Source organism: Dromiciops gliroides, chromosome 3, assembly GCF_019393635.1.
Source record: "Dromiciops gliroides isolate mDroGli1 chromosome 3, mDroGli1.pri, whole genome shotgun sequence".
Classification (NCBI taxonomy): domain Eukaryota; kingdom Metazoa; phylum Chordata; class Mammalia; order Microbiotheria; family Microbiotheriidae; genus Dromiciops; species Dromiciops gliroides.
In genome coordinates, this window is record NC_057863.1 from 302310525 (window position 1) to 302325840 (window position 15316).

The window sequence follows — 15316 nt, forward strand, 5'->3', positions numbered from 1 at the left end:
AGTGTCAAGTGTCTGAGGCCAGATTTGAATTCAGGTACTCCTCAATCCAGGGCCAGTGCTTTATCCACTGCGCCACCTAGCCGTCCCCTGGGGCCCCATTTTTTAAAAACTCTTTTCACAACTTTATTCTCAAGTTCAAATACTTCTCAATCAGATATCAGCTTTTTTTTTTTTTTTTTGCTCAAGTAAGATATATAAAGTACATTCCCAAACTCTACAGTACAAATTCTGGAATAATTCACCTGGGAACTCTTGCATTCTACCTTTTTTTCTTGAAAGTAGAAGTGTCTGTAAAATATTCTGTTTTTGCAAAATCACATTTTTAAAACATAACTTGCAATGAATATTCTGAATAAATAAATGAAAGAATTGTATTTAATTGTCCATTTCCTAGATATTGAAATTAAATGTTTTACACAATTACTTTAAAAAATCTTTTCATAAATCCAAATAAATATTTAAGGCCATTAATTTAACTAACTTGTAGCTTTTGAAGAAACTCCAGGAATGATACAATAGTGATTATTTATTAAAATTTTATATTATTGTTTACTCTTTAGAGCCAAACTTGGAATGCCACAATTTTTAAGCCCTGAAGCACAGAGTCTTTTACGTATGCTTTTCAAACGAAATCCTGCAAACAGATTAGGTAAGCTTTTTTTTTTTGCTTTTTGAAACTATTATGTTAAGGTTTTAAGCCAACCATTTGAGTAAATAAATAATAATAAATAAATTTTACTTGTTTGATGAGAAGTGAGCAACTAACCTTGGTGACTTTTAATAGGAGCAGGACCAGATGGAGTTGAAGAAATTAAAAGGCATTCATTTTTCTCAACAATAGACTGGAATGTAAGTATCTAATAAAACATTGCTTAATAGGAAATCACAGTGTATTGTAATTGTAAGTGGGAAGAACCCTGCCATAAAAGTCAAGGGAAGGAGGTTTGATTGTCTGCTCTAACTCACCATGACCTTGGTCAGGGCACTTTACTTTCCAAGGTATAGTTTCCACATCTCTAAAATGAGGGGTTTGAAAGATTATTTCTTTTTGTTTTTGTTTTTTGTTTGTTTGGTTTTTTTTTTGCAGGGCAGTGGGGGTTAAGTGACTTGCCCAAGGTCACACAGCTAGTAAGTGTCAAGTGTCTGAGGCCAGATTTGAACTCAGGAACTCCTGAATCCAGGGCCAGTGCTTTATCCACTGCGCCACCTAGCCGCCCCTTTGAAAGATTATTTCTAAGTTCTACACAAGCCTCAGTGCAGAACATTTGGCCTCCATCAGTTAGAATGATGCCAGTACTATCATCCATGTACTTCTGCATATTTGTCAATGTACCACAAGGATATATCTTAGGGCTTCATATCTCTCTATACTCTCTTTATCTATGATCTTATTGGCATCCATGATTTCAACTTTGCCTAAGTAGATGACTCCCAGATCTATATAGCTATTCTGATTCTGTCTCAGAACTCCAGTCCCACATCTCCATGTATCTCCTAGACATTGCCATGACATGTCCCATCGGCTCATAAAACCAACATGTCCAAGACACAACTTTGTATCTTTCCTCTAGAGCCAGCCTTCCTCCTGACTTTCCTATCTATTTAACTTTGACTTCCCTGCTTCACTGACCTCAGAGAATTATTTTTCATGGCATTTAAGCCTGAGAAGGAATTTTATAAATCATCTAGTTCAACCCCCTCATTTTATAGAAGAGGCCCTGAGAAGAAGTACAGTGGCTCAAGGTCATAAAGATAATAAGTACCAGAGTTAGCAATGAAATCCAGCTCTCCTGACTCCAAATCTACTATGTGTTCTTTTTTTATAGTGCCATGTAACCCTCCTTTGTCATTTGTTGTTACTGGGCTAATTGACCCATAAACTGTTTTTTACTTCCCCTGGCTTTCTTCTGTCTTACCCATTATATAATTGAGACAGAACACTATACCTTCTATCTCTTAATAGCCTGTGATTCTGAATATATTTTTTGTAGTTAACTACATATATGAGTATAATTCTCATTTCCTTCTACTCTAGAAATTGTATAGAAGAGAAATTCTTCCACCCTTTAAGCCTGCAACTGGTAGACCTGAAGACACATTTTATTTTGATCCTGAATTTACTGCAAAAACTCCAAAAGGTAAAAGGGGGGAAAGGAAAGAGTGAGCAGACAGAATCTAAACTTCAAGCTTACCCCTCTATTTTACCTTATTCTTTTCAAAAAATATTTTCATTTGCACTTAAATAGTCTCCCAGGTAATTGTATAAATTTGATGACTATTGGAGTATCAATTATTAAAAATCTTTTATTCAGATATCCTGTGCTTGATTGATTCCTTATTTTCCTTGTCTTTATTTGTCTGATTATATATAAATAACTGGTTAGAAAATATTTCAACATATGCCTTTAGTACTCCAGTTACCAAAATTATGGCACTATTAAATAGAAAACTTGGTCATAAGTGAAGACCAAGTTTTCTGTTTGGTAAAATGCTTTTAATTAACCTTTAGCCATTAAATAATATATTTGCAGCACATAGCAATGTCCTTTATAATTACAAATGATACTATTGGTGGAGGTATAAACTGGCCCAGCCATTCTGGAAAGCATTGCAGAACTTTGTCCCAGAAGTCACTAAACTGTGCAGACCCTATAATTCCGTGATACAACTACCAGGTCTGTACCACCAAAGAGAGACAGGACCCATTTGGACAAAAATATTTATAGCTATTCTTTCTTGTGACAGAGCTGAAAATTAAGAGCATACCCTTTGACCAAACAATACTGCTAGTAGTTCTATATCCCAAAGAGATTTTTTTCAAAAAAGGAAAAGGACCTATATATACAAAAATATTTATAGCTGCTCTTTTGGTAGTGGCAATCAAAGTTTTCTCAGCTTGGTAGGACATGTGAGCTCTTAAACTATCAAGTTGGATGTTTGCCAGTGTGGGTTGGTGGGGAGAAAGGGAGAGTTGGGGTATGTGTATGTAACAATTTGACCCAAACCAATAATCGAAATTTTTGTGGTTCTTATATGACATTTAATATAAGCCGGTTCTAATCATAGAACATCATAAGCTTAGGATGGTTCTTCCTTTATTTTATTTTATTTTTTAATATTCCTAGTAACCATTTTCTGAACCTTCTCAGATTCACCTGGCATTCCACCTAGTGCTAATGCACATCAGCTTTTTCGAGGCTTCAGTTTTGTAGCTATCACATCAGATGATGAAAGCCAAGCAATGCAGACAGTGGGAGTACATTCAATTGTCCAGGTAAGTGCAAGTGCATTTCTAAATAACAAAATCAGTCTTGGATAAAATGAAATTTATTGTGCAAATAATAAAAAATAGGTTTTATCTTTTCTTTCATAATAAGGAATTGCTGCTTAAAATTAGATTTATTTCAATAGTGCAGAAATTTGGCATCATCCCAGAAGTGCTTCATTTAATGTAGGGGAGAGCTGCAGGAATCTACACCAACCAAAATGTGAAGCACATATTTGATTGCAGAGTAGAGTTTCTTGAGAATTGCAACAAGCTTTACCACCACCATCCTTCCAAGGCTTTTTTTTTTAGAACTAGATTGACTTCAACTTGTTCTACCATTGGCTCATCAAGAAAGCTCTGGTTAGCTGAATTCCCCTGGTCCCTTTGCTTTTTATAAGTGATAGAGAGGGGCAGCTAGGTGGCGCAGTGGATAGAGCACCAGCCCTGGAGTCAGGAGTACCGGAGTTCAAATCCGGCCTCAGACACTTAACACTTACTAGCTGACCCTGGGCAAGTCACTTAACAACAATTGCCTCACTAAAAATAAATAAATAAATAAGTGATAGAGAAACCAAAAGTAAGTTGTTGTCAAGTTCATTTGAACCCATTCTCTTAAAAGGAATGAGTTAACCAGAACCATGAAGACTCTCCCCACCCCCAGTGCCATACACTTAAAGGCAATACCTAAAATTATTTTATAATTATATTATATAATTATAATAATTACATGCTATACAATTATATATTATATGATTATAATTATAATTATTTTATAATTTTTTCTATCCCCTTATACATTGGAAAAGTGGAAATAATGAAGGATGCAAAAAATGAGTGGTTCTTTGGGGGCTTTTTTGTTTTTTAAAAAATAGACTAGCTTAATAATTTAAGAATTTGTCATAAAAGAAGAAATGATGCTCAAAGCATTGAGTTTTATTATCTTTTTTTCTCTTCATGTTGTCATGTGAACTTTAACTTTTACTAGTATTGGGGAAAATATTTCATTTTAATGTTTTCATTATACAGTCAGCATAAATTTTGTAATGACTTAAGATTTAAGATCTATTCTTTTTTTTTCCTTTTATTTTTTATTTTATTTTGGTTTTTTTAAGCGAGGCAATTGGGGTTAAGTGACTTGCCGAGGGTCACACAGCTAGTAAGTGTTAAGTGTCTGAGGCCGGATTTGAACTCAGGTACTCCTGACTCCAGAGCCGGTGCTCTATCCACTGCGCCACCTAGCTGCCCCAAGATCTATTCTTTAAAGTGAATGCAATATGGTACAGTATTTAGCATTCAGACTTTGGCTGAAGTAATGCAGTCATTTGTTAGTGTTAATTTAAGGCAATTGTTTGAATAGAGAAATTTAAAATAATAAACTGTAGACAGTATTTTCCCTAAAGAATTTTTTTAAATCGTTAATATACTTTTAATAAGTATTTGAACACCTGTGCAAAGTATTATACTAGTCTTAGCCACAAACTTAGAGTTATTAGAAGTAAATATAGTAGAATCCTGTTATAACCCAGTTCATTACATAGATTCACATCTTATGCTTATCAGTGTATTAGTCTTAAAGTATAACTAGAGCTGACATGGCATGGCATATTGGGTACCAGCCGGGGACTTAAAATCAGGAAGACTCAGAGTCCTATCTCAGACATTTATTAGCTGGACCTGGGAAAGTCACTTGACTTCTCATTATCCCAGTTTCCTCATCTGTAAGATGGAATTATTAATAGCACTTACATCACAGGCAGCTAGGTGGTGGAGTGGATAGAGTGCCAAGCCTGAAGTCAGGAAGACTCATCTTCCTGAATTCAATTATGGCCTCAGAATTTTATGAGCTATGTGACCCTGGGAAAGTCATTTAACCCTGTTTGCCTCGGTTCCTCATCTGCAAAATGAGCTGGACCACTCCAGTGTCTTTGCCAAGAAAACTTCAAATGGGGCCACAAAGAGTCAAACGGGACTGAAACAGCTACACAACAAAAACAATAATGTAGGCTTATTGTGAAAATCAAGAAAATGTATGTAAAGTGCTTTGCAAGCTTCAAGGCACTATATAACGTTGAGCTAGTATTATTGTAATTTTTATAACTATGTAAATCAAAGCTTTCTACAACATTACTATCCTAAAACCTTAGTCTGGTCCTTCCCAATGTTAACAGTAACAAGAAACTCCATGTGCTATAAAATTTCCTTATAATAAGTAGCACACAGAAAATTATTATAACAATTCTATGCAAAGGAAATATTTCTGCAAAGTGTTTTTTTCAGGTCCTTTTAATAGCCACTGGATACGCTGTGAGCTCTCTGAGAACAGGAACGATTTTGCTTTTCATTGTACCACCCCAACTCTGTGCCTGGCACATAGTAGATGCTGAAGAAATACCTGTTGACTAATTGCTGGGGGGGTTTTTTGTTTTGTTTTGGTTTTTTAAGTGAGGCAATTGGGGTTAAGTGACTTGCCCAGGGTCACACAGCTAGTAAGTGTTAAGTGTCTGAGGCCGGACCTGAACTCAGGTACTCCTGACTCCAGGGCCGATACTCTATCCACTGCACCACCTAGCTGCTCCTCATTGCTGTTTTTATCAGAGATGAGATGAAGATTGCTGAATTTCAGTTTGGCCATTAAATGTTGTTCGTTTTTTAATAGTATTTTATTTTTCCCCCAATTACATGTAAAATTAATTTTCAACATTCAATTTTGTAAGATTTTGAGTTCCAAAATTTTTTCCCTCCCTCCTTTCCTTCTTTCCCCCCCCACCCCCAAGACAAGAAGCAATCTGATTTAAATTGTACAGCACAATACCCACGTGTATGCAGCAAGGTTCACTTTTTTTTTTTTTGGTGGGGCAATGAGGGCCAAGTGACCTGCCCAGGGTCACATAGCTAGTGTCAAGTGTCTGAGGCCAGATTTCAAATCAGGTCCTCCTGACTCCAGGGCCAGTGTTCTATCCACTGTGCCATCAACTGCCCCCAAGGTTCACTTTTTTTTTTTTAATTTAGTGAGGCAATTGGGGTTAAGTGACTTGCCCAGGGTCACACAGCTAGTAAGTGTCTGAGGCCGGATTTGAACTCAAGTACTCCTGATTCCAGGGCCGGTGCTCTATCCACCGTGCCACCTAGCTGTCCCCCAAGGTTCACTTTTAATATTGTTTTTTATAATTTCGCGTATTTTTTCTCCTAGGAAATTTTGATTTCCAGTGCTTAAAGATATTCTGTGATAAATCAGTTTTCTTGTATTGCATTGAAGGCTCAAATCTACCAGTAGATAATATTACGCAAAGGTTGCAATACCTATTATGTGACATACAGTGTCCTAGGCCCTGGTGATACAAAAAGAGGGAAAAAGTCTTTGTTCTTTTTGTTTGTTTTTTGGTTGGGGGTTTTGTTTGCAGGGCAGTGAGGGTTAAGTGACTTGCCCAGGGTCACACAACTAGTAAGTGTCAAGTGTCTGAGACTGAATTTGAACTCAGGTCCTCCTAAATCCAGGGCTGGTGCTTTACCCACTGCGCCACCTACCTGCCCCCTAACAATCTTTGTTCTTAAGGAGCCTAGTATTCTAACAGAGCATATACAATATACACACACACACACACACACACACACACACACACACACATACACACACACACACACACATAGAATAAATACAAAATGATTGCAAGGTATGGAGAGAGAGAAAGCACCAGCAGTTGAGGCAAATCAGAAAAGGCTTCATGTATATAGTAGTACTTAAGCTGAATCTTAAAGGAAGTGAGGAACTCTGAGGCAGAAGTCTGAAGAAGTGCATTCATGGCATGTGGAAGAGCAGATGCAAAGGCATGGAGACAAACAGGTGGAAGTTCTGCGTGTGAGGAACCAAGAGAAGGCCAGTTTGACTAAACTGTAGAGTGCATGAAAAGAGGTATAATGAGTCTAAAAAGAAATTGCTCCCAGGTTATGAAGTGCTTTAAATGCTTATAAGATGCTGCACATCCCATATTGTTAAGGAGCAAGAGCTTCCCATAACCTTTTTATTCAAGCAACTAAAAATTGGGAGAGATCACACAAAACCCAGATTCCTAACTTCTAGCTTGCTTTTATTTGTAAGCCTAATTTGGAGTTGCTTTAAAGAAAGAAGGTAAAACATTTCATTTATTGACAATAACAGTATGTAAATTAATCCTCATTTGGGGAAGACAGACTTTCTGTTGCTTTGTTGATTAATTTTATCTTTTTTTTTTTTCACTTTTGTCTTTTAATTCCCCTTTTAAAAATGTATCCCTTGGGGCAGCTAGGTGGCTCAGTGGATAGAGCACCAGCCCTGGAGTCAGGAGTACCTGAGTTCAAATCCGGCCTCAGACATTTGACACTTACTAGCTGTATGACCCTGGGCAAGTCACTTAACCCCAGTTGCCTCACTTAAAAAAAAAAAGTATCCCTTGTTGTACATTTTACAGAATGCATTTATAGTATACATTTACAGAGGGATTGTTTATTGAAATTAGTTTGCTTGAAATATTGAGGTATCCAGATGTCTTAGTAGATAGAGAAGCATTGGACCTGAAGTCAGGAAAACCTCAATTCAGTTCCAACCTCAAACACTGACTTGCTGTGTGACCCAGAACAAGTCACCTACCATTTTGTTTGCCTTAGTTTCTTCATCTGTAAAATGAGGAAAATAATAGCACTTAACCTCCCAGGGTTGTTGTGAGGACAAAACGAGATATTTGTAAAGCACTTTGAAAAATCTTAAACGCTATATAAATGTTAGGTATTAAAGTACTTCAGTGCTGCATAATACACTTCCTAAAATCAAAATCCCAAACAGAAAGTGCAGCCTTGGAAATTTTTTAATAGACAGTCATCAGGTTTTTTTCAACTAAGTTTCATAGTTGTAAAATGAATCATAATATTTGTTGAAGCCTTCATCAATTGATAATGTTATTTTGGTAGCAGTTGCACAGAAACAGTATTCAGTTTACTGATGGATATGAAGTAAAAGAAGATATTGGAGTTGGCTCTTACTCTATTTGCAAGAGATGTATAAATAAAGTCACAAATATGGAATATGCAGTTAAGGTATGTATTTATTGTTTACATTTCATCCATGTAATTCAGTAGTAATTAAAAACTATAATCCTCCTTGGAAAAGGCTATCTTAGATTTATTTGTTGTAGCAGGTTACAGTCAAATTGAATATCTAGTGACTATTATAAATCTATATCAACCTATTGTCATTGAAAATTTTAACCCCTTAACCAGTGATAATTTAGTGTTTCTAAGCCATAAAAAGGAAGAGGAAGTTTTATGTACCTCTGAACTTTGAACTTTTCACTTGAAGTTGGCAAATATGAAGCTATAATCAAACTTACTGCTCTTTTCCCCCTAGGCTTTCACTCTCCATCTGAAGCAATTTGATTCAACTTGTATTTTAGAGATTTTGGTGACTGAAGGCTAATTCTCGAATGACTAGAAGTGGTCTTCATTTTCAACACATTTTTATCTAGATGTTATATAGATCATAGAGGCAACATAGCATAGTTTGAGGGAGCTGACTTTAAGGCCAAGAAGACAGGTTCAAGTCCTGCCTCTGACACATACAGTCTTTGTAACTCCAGTAAGTTGCTTAACCTCTTAGTGCCCTAGGCAGTTCTCTAAGACTCAGGTTTCAAAGTACATACCAACCTGCCTTGGTGTAGGGGGAGAGATTTCTCCATAGAACATTCCCTGTATCAATTCAATCATCATTCTTCTCCCTATCCCCTATCTATAAACTAGATGGCCTGCAGGGTTTCCTCCAAGTCTACATCTGTGATCAAGTTATTTATTTCTGGAGGAGATATTAGTAATAATCCCTTACATTTATTTAATTTTATACTTTGTCTATGGCATGTTTGTGTTGGGTTGATAAGCGTTGGTAATAAAGCATTTTAATTTCCCACCTACCCTATTTCTCTGAAATTGCTTTTTATGGAAATAAGAGGAATAAGGCTCAAGTTGGGAGAACTAGGATGTACAAAGTGGCTGGCTCAGAAATAACTACAATGGTTAAGACCTTTTTAGAAGTTGTAGACATTGAGAATATAGCCCCTAAACTTTTAATTCCTCCTCATGATGTCCAGAGTTGGCATGTGACTTTAAATAGATAACGAGTTGGGGAAAGTAGTAGTCCCAGCTCAGCTAGGCTCTGGCTGTATTCATATCTATAGATGTTCTGGCAGAAGTATTTCTTAGATAATTTCTGGTTTTCATAGGGTCCTAGGCCATCTGTCTAATCAGCATAAATCAAGTAATCACTTGGTCATCTATATTTAAATTGCCATGGCAATTATATAAACATTTAAATAACAGTAAAGACACCTATATATTTACTTTCTGTAGCTTCTTAAGTGCAGAATTTTATTGCAACTAAATCTGTATCGAGTAGCAATGTGTTTGTGGACAATTAAATGATAGTTTTATTTGTTTTATGTTATTAAAGTTTATACATGTTTTGCCTTCTGAATTCTTAATTACTGAACTATTTTACAATTTAAATATAATGACTTGGGGCAGCTAGGTGGCACAGTGGATAGAGCACCAGCCCTGGAGTCAGGAGGACCTGAGTTCAAACCCGGCCTCAGACACTTAACACTTACTGGCTGTGTGACCCTGGGCAAGTCACTTAACCCCAATTGCCTCACCCCAAATAATGAGGAGGAGGAGGAGGAGGATGACTACAAAAGAAAAAACAAAAAAAGCATTTGAACAAAGCAAATAGAAAAGTTGTATTTGAAAATCATGTTAAATTATCAGGAAATTCATTTTTCAGATACTGTTTAAATATAGAGTTGAACAATTCCCTTAGAATTGTAATAGGCTAGCTTTGATTAACATTAGTTAAACTAAGTAAAACTAATCATCAGTGTAAGATAGCAAAGAATCCAGTGAACAGAGTTGTCTGTGCTCATGTGGTTAATACAGCCAACTCTACAGATTATTTATTAATAGGAGATAGGAATAGCATGTCTAAGTGAAATTCATGGATCACCTACCATGACCAGTGGTTTTCATCACTCACCTGGCCAAATCTATTAAAAGAGCTACTATGGGGGGGGGGCAGCTAGGTGGCACAGTGGATAAAGCGCTGGCCTTGGATTCAGGAGGACCTGAGTTCAAATCCAGCCTCAGACATTTGACACTTACTAGCTGTGTGACCCTGGGCAAGTCACTTAACCCTCATTGCCCTGCAAAAATAAAAAAAAAAAAAGAATGAACTACTGAGAAAGAAAAATTGATTATTTTTTAAACTTTTTTTTTCTTTGCATGAATACCTTCTTATAAATGAATAAATAAATTGCCAAATAGTGGACAAAAAGCAAAGGGGGAAGGAACTTGAATCATCTAGCAGTCATATCACAGAAAATAAACACTTGGAAATTAACTCAATGATATCTCAAATTTTAAGAAATCAGAAGAAATGAAATCAATATTTTATCTGTTTTATATAACTTTTCCTTAGGCTTGTGGAACTCTTATTTCTGTCATTCTAAAATTATTTCATGTTCCATTCAGAACCCAGTAATAATAAAACTAGGCTAAAATTGCATTTCTAACATTTTTTTTTCTATTTGGAGACTTAAAAAAACCTATCTTCAGCATAGTCTAGAAACAAAGAAAAAAGCAAAATATTTCAATCAGCATAGTCACAGAGCTGGCAGATGCTAGAAAATAGTTACAGAAAATTCCTTAGTAATTTTAGTCTTGCACTAGTAAAATATGTTGTCAAAGGCTCATGTTTACAGTGTTCATACAAAATAAACCCTAACGTATTAATCATTTTAACATCTATTGATTATTCTTATAAATAAATACTGTTTCCATTTTAGATTATTGATAAAAGCAAGAGAGATCCTACGGAAGAAATTGAAATCCTCCTTCGTTATGGACAGCATCCAAATATTATTACTCTAAAAGATGTGAGTTGATTCTTTTAATATAAATTGCTTGATTTATCTTAATAACATTTGCAAATTTCCTCCCCACATAATTTAATATAGTGGTATAGTAGCAGCTTAGGTTACTTCCTTTCAAACTGTCCTACTTTGTGTTCTTCACATACCTTTGCATAAACTGTTCTCATGCCTAGAATGTTCACCTCTGACTCTTAGAAGCCTTTGCTCCTGATCTCTGAAATTACTTTGCATTTTTTTGTATGTTTTGATTGACTTACCTCTAAACATGTTTTATTACAATAGAATATAAGCTCTTTGAGAGCAAAACCACTTTTGTATCCCAAGCATCTAATCTGGTGCACAGTAGGTGCTGAATAAATAGCTTTTGGGTTAAATTCACTCAGGTCAACCAAAGTGATTTATTAACTATATCATATTTTTAAAAGGTGGGTCAAAGAAGGGAGAGTTCCACTCTACAAGACAGATGAGATTATGAAAACATAATAGAAAGAAGGCAGAGCTATTCAATTCTTACCTTCTATTTTCTCTGCCAAGAATAATGCTTTTTGAACTGAAAAAGACAATAAAAATAATTTGGGATTATTTGACTAATTGGAAATTGAAAAATATAATAAATTGATAAAGACAATTCTTTTTTTTTTTTTGCAGGGCAATGGGGGTTAAGTGACTTGCTCAGGGTCACACAGCTAGTAAGTGTCAAATGTCTGAGGCCGGATTTGAACTCAGGTACTCCTGAATCCAGGGCCGGTGCTTTATCCACTGTGCCACCTAGCCGCCCCCGATAAAGACAATTCTTGATGAGTTTAAGTTAGAAGGCCCAGCATACTAAAAGAATCAGTGGATTTGTTTGCTGTTTGTTTCCATTCCCTTGGAAAGATCAAGGAGAACCAGAGAGTGCCTGGTTCTCTCAAGACTCTGAAATATGGCTTAAGTTTAAAAAACAAGAGTAAATTATCTGCAGATTATGGTATAAGACAGTGAACTTAACTTAGATTCCTCACAAAATTTTATTAGTAACAACACCTGCTTGCTAAAGGGACGGCCATGGAGCCAGGAAGACCTGGGTGCAAGTCCCGTTTCTGGAACATGCTGGTTAGCTATGTGATCGTGTGCAGTTAACCTCTCAGGTCATCTCACAACTGACTGAGACTAGCAATAAATCAGTTGCTAATCTGCCTTATTTAAGGGATTTTCCACACTAAGAACTTGTCACATCAATGAAATCATGAGTCATAAATGACATGATTATCAAATTTCACGACAGTAACTTTGGAAGTATTGTTCATGATTTGGGTGACTAAGTCAGAAGATCTTGACAGCTTATTCTAATCTAACAAACTGAAATTTAATGGGGTTAAATATAAAGTCATATTAAAAATCATCTTTACAAATTCAAGATAGGAGAAATGGTTAGATAATTCCTGTTAAAAAGGGGGGGGCATGGCTAGATAGCACAGTGGATAAAGCACCAGCCCTGGATTCAGGAGTACCTGAGTTCAAATCCGGCCTCAGACACTTGACACTTACTAGCTGTGTGACCCTGGGCAAGTCACTTAACCCCCATTGCCCCACAAAAAAACAAATAAACAAACAAAGACCTGGGGTTTTTAGTAAATTCAGTATTAGTGGCTCAGTATTATTCAGCAGTTTACTATAACAGCCAGAAAAGATGATCTTAGACGTCATTAAAAAAGAGCATCAAGGGCGGCTAGATGGCGCAGTGGATAGAGCACCAGCCCTGGAGTCAGGAGGACCTGAGTTCAAATCTGGCCTCAGACACTTAACACTTACTGGCTGTGTGACCCTGGGCAAGTCACTTAACCCCAATTGCCTCACCAAAAAAAAAAAAAAGAGCATCATATGCAGAATAAAGAAGGTGGTAATCCTGTTCTCTGCCCTGGTCAGACCACATCTGGTGCATTTTCAGTTGTGGATGCCACATTTTAGGAAATACATTGACAAGCTAGACAATGTCCAGAGGAAGGCAGCCAAGTTTCTTAAAGGCTCAAGATTCAGTTCAGCAAATACAGATTACTTCCTATTTGCCAGAAATTCTTGGTACAAGTAGAAAAAATGAAAATGTACAGAAAAAAAACAGAAAGTGTTTACATTCTGTTGGAGGAAAAGGATATATACACAGTCTTCAAACTCATTTTAGTTGAGAGAGGAGAACCCAAACACCTAGAGAACTCAGGAAAGGTATCCTGTAGAAAGTGGTTTCTGAATTGTGCTTTGAAGAAATCTAGGGAAAACCTTGAACACCAGGGACACCTGTGCTCCAGAAGCAGGAGGCAAAATGTTATTGACAGGGAACACAGAAAAAAGCAGGTAGGTCAGTACATAGAGACCAGAATATAAAGTCCATGAGGAAGAGTCTCAAATTAAAAACCAAATGGAGGCAGCTAGGTGGCCCAGTGGATAAAGCACTGGCCCTGGATTCAGGAGCACCTGAGTTCAAATCTGGCCTCAGACACTTGACACACTTACTAGCTGTGTGACCCTGGGCAAGTCACTTAACCCTCATGCCCTTCCAAAAAAAACCAAACAAACAAAACCCAATGGCCCTTGGTTAGGGTTGTTTTACAGAGGGTTGTTGTTCACACAGGAGTTGTACTAGATGGCTGCTGAAGGCCCCTTCCAATTCTACAAGTTCTGAGAGTTTTAAGTAATTTCGGTCATAGACTGCCTGTCCACAGAACAGATTATAAGTCAAGAATTAAGAGGACATTTGACTCACATTTTTTCGTGGCAGAAATTTATTATTGCCTCTTTTCCCCCTGACTCCACCATTCAAACTGGAATAGTTCTGATCAGAATCAGGAATTTTGTGTTCTGTGTGACTCCATATCTGCAATTACAGGAGTTCCAAGTAGAGTTGGTTACTGCAGCCCGCCATCAGCAAGGAACAGAAAAGAGCACCAAGTTGAAGAGCCCAGTGTAGGAAGAGTCTGGTAGATCAGACCTGGTCTAGGATGGGCCTCCTTCTGTCTCTCAGACAGGAGAAGTCTCAAGTGACACATAATGAAAGTTGTCCAAATCCTTCTTTTCAAAACTGGGAAAGATCAATTCAACACACATTTGTTATGCATGTACCTCTGAGGCCTTGTGTAAACATTGATTGTAGACTGATTAAATGTGCTCATAACAAATAGTGTCAGCAAGTAGAGAAGGAGGGACAGCCTGCGTTAATGCATTCAGGCAGATGATAGCAGGACAAAATCAGAGAATGATTGCTAGTCCAGTCTACTTGCAATGTAGAATATATGATGGTAATATGAAATAAGACTGTACATATCTTGCCTCCTTACAGAGCTGATACAATGGAGGTGTAGAGTAAGACAATATTTTTTTTTCCTTGACTATCCTAATTTGTTTTCAATGGAAGTTTTTTTCATTGTTTTGTTTGGAATGGGGGTGGGGTTTGTTTTTTAGTTGGAAGGGGTAGGAAAATTGGTGAGGAAGAGACAAGGAGTCACTAGTTCCAAATAAAAAAGCATTCATGAGACTTTTAAATGTGAACAGAACTGGAGGAAGTTCAAAGGGAGACACAGAAGCAGGACAGCTTTGAAACTAACATGTTAGATTTGTGTTATATATACACAGATAATTTTTAAAAGCAAGCTGTAGTAGAAATTTGGTGTTTCATATGTTTTTATATAGATATGTTATGGGGGGGTTAATGTTTATTAAGTTTAAAATAACACAAAAAGAATATTACTAGAAGTTAGAAATATAAGATGGAATCAGATCACAGAGGGCTTTAAATGATCTGAGATAAAAAGTCAAACGAGATTTGGTATCAGGCTGAGTTAAGAGGATGGATTTAGGAGTTATTGCAAAGGCAACATTTATGGGACTTCATCTTGGAAGAGAGAGCATACAGTAAACAATTAACTGCTTCAGCCCAACATTCTAAGAAGTTTCATTCTTCACTCCTTTACATCTAGATAATTTTCCAAATTTGCTTCTGCTTATGATTGAAGCAAAATAAATAGTAATGTACCTCATAAAGAAAGGCTATCAGGAAAGGGGGGAGGTCAGAGGGCAGGGAAAATTTGGCAGATTCCACAAAGATTTAGGCCCTTATTGTTTATTGAACATTTAG

General features: G+C 36.6%; 1 protein-coding gene across 3 annotated transcripts in view; it reads left to right on the plus strand.

The window, feature by feature from the left end:
* RPS6KA3 (ribosomal protein S6 kinase A3) overlaps window positions 1-15316 on the plus strand; it is a 101394-nt gene that overhangs the window by 67518 nt on the left and 18560 nt on the right. For 2 of the 3 annotated variants that reach the window (XM_043992375.1, XM_043992374.1), the window contains 6 exons: window positions 561-649; window positions 785-849; window positions 2036-2138; window positions 3150-3274; window positions 8210-8335; window positions 11125-11214. In XM_043992375.1, coding sequence (XP_043848310.1) covers window positions 561-649; window positions 785-849; window positions 2036-2138; window positions 3150-3274; window positions 8210-8335; window positions 11125-11214 — 598 coding nt within the window. The remainder of the gene's footprint in view (window positions 1-560; window positions 650-784; window positions 850-2035; window positions 2139-3149; window positions 3275-8209; window positions 8336-11124; window positions 11215-15316) is intronic. The other variant, XM_043992376.1, reaches the window with a different exon arrangement.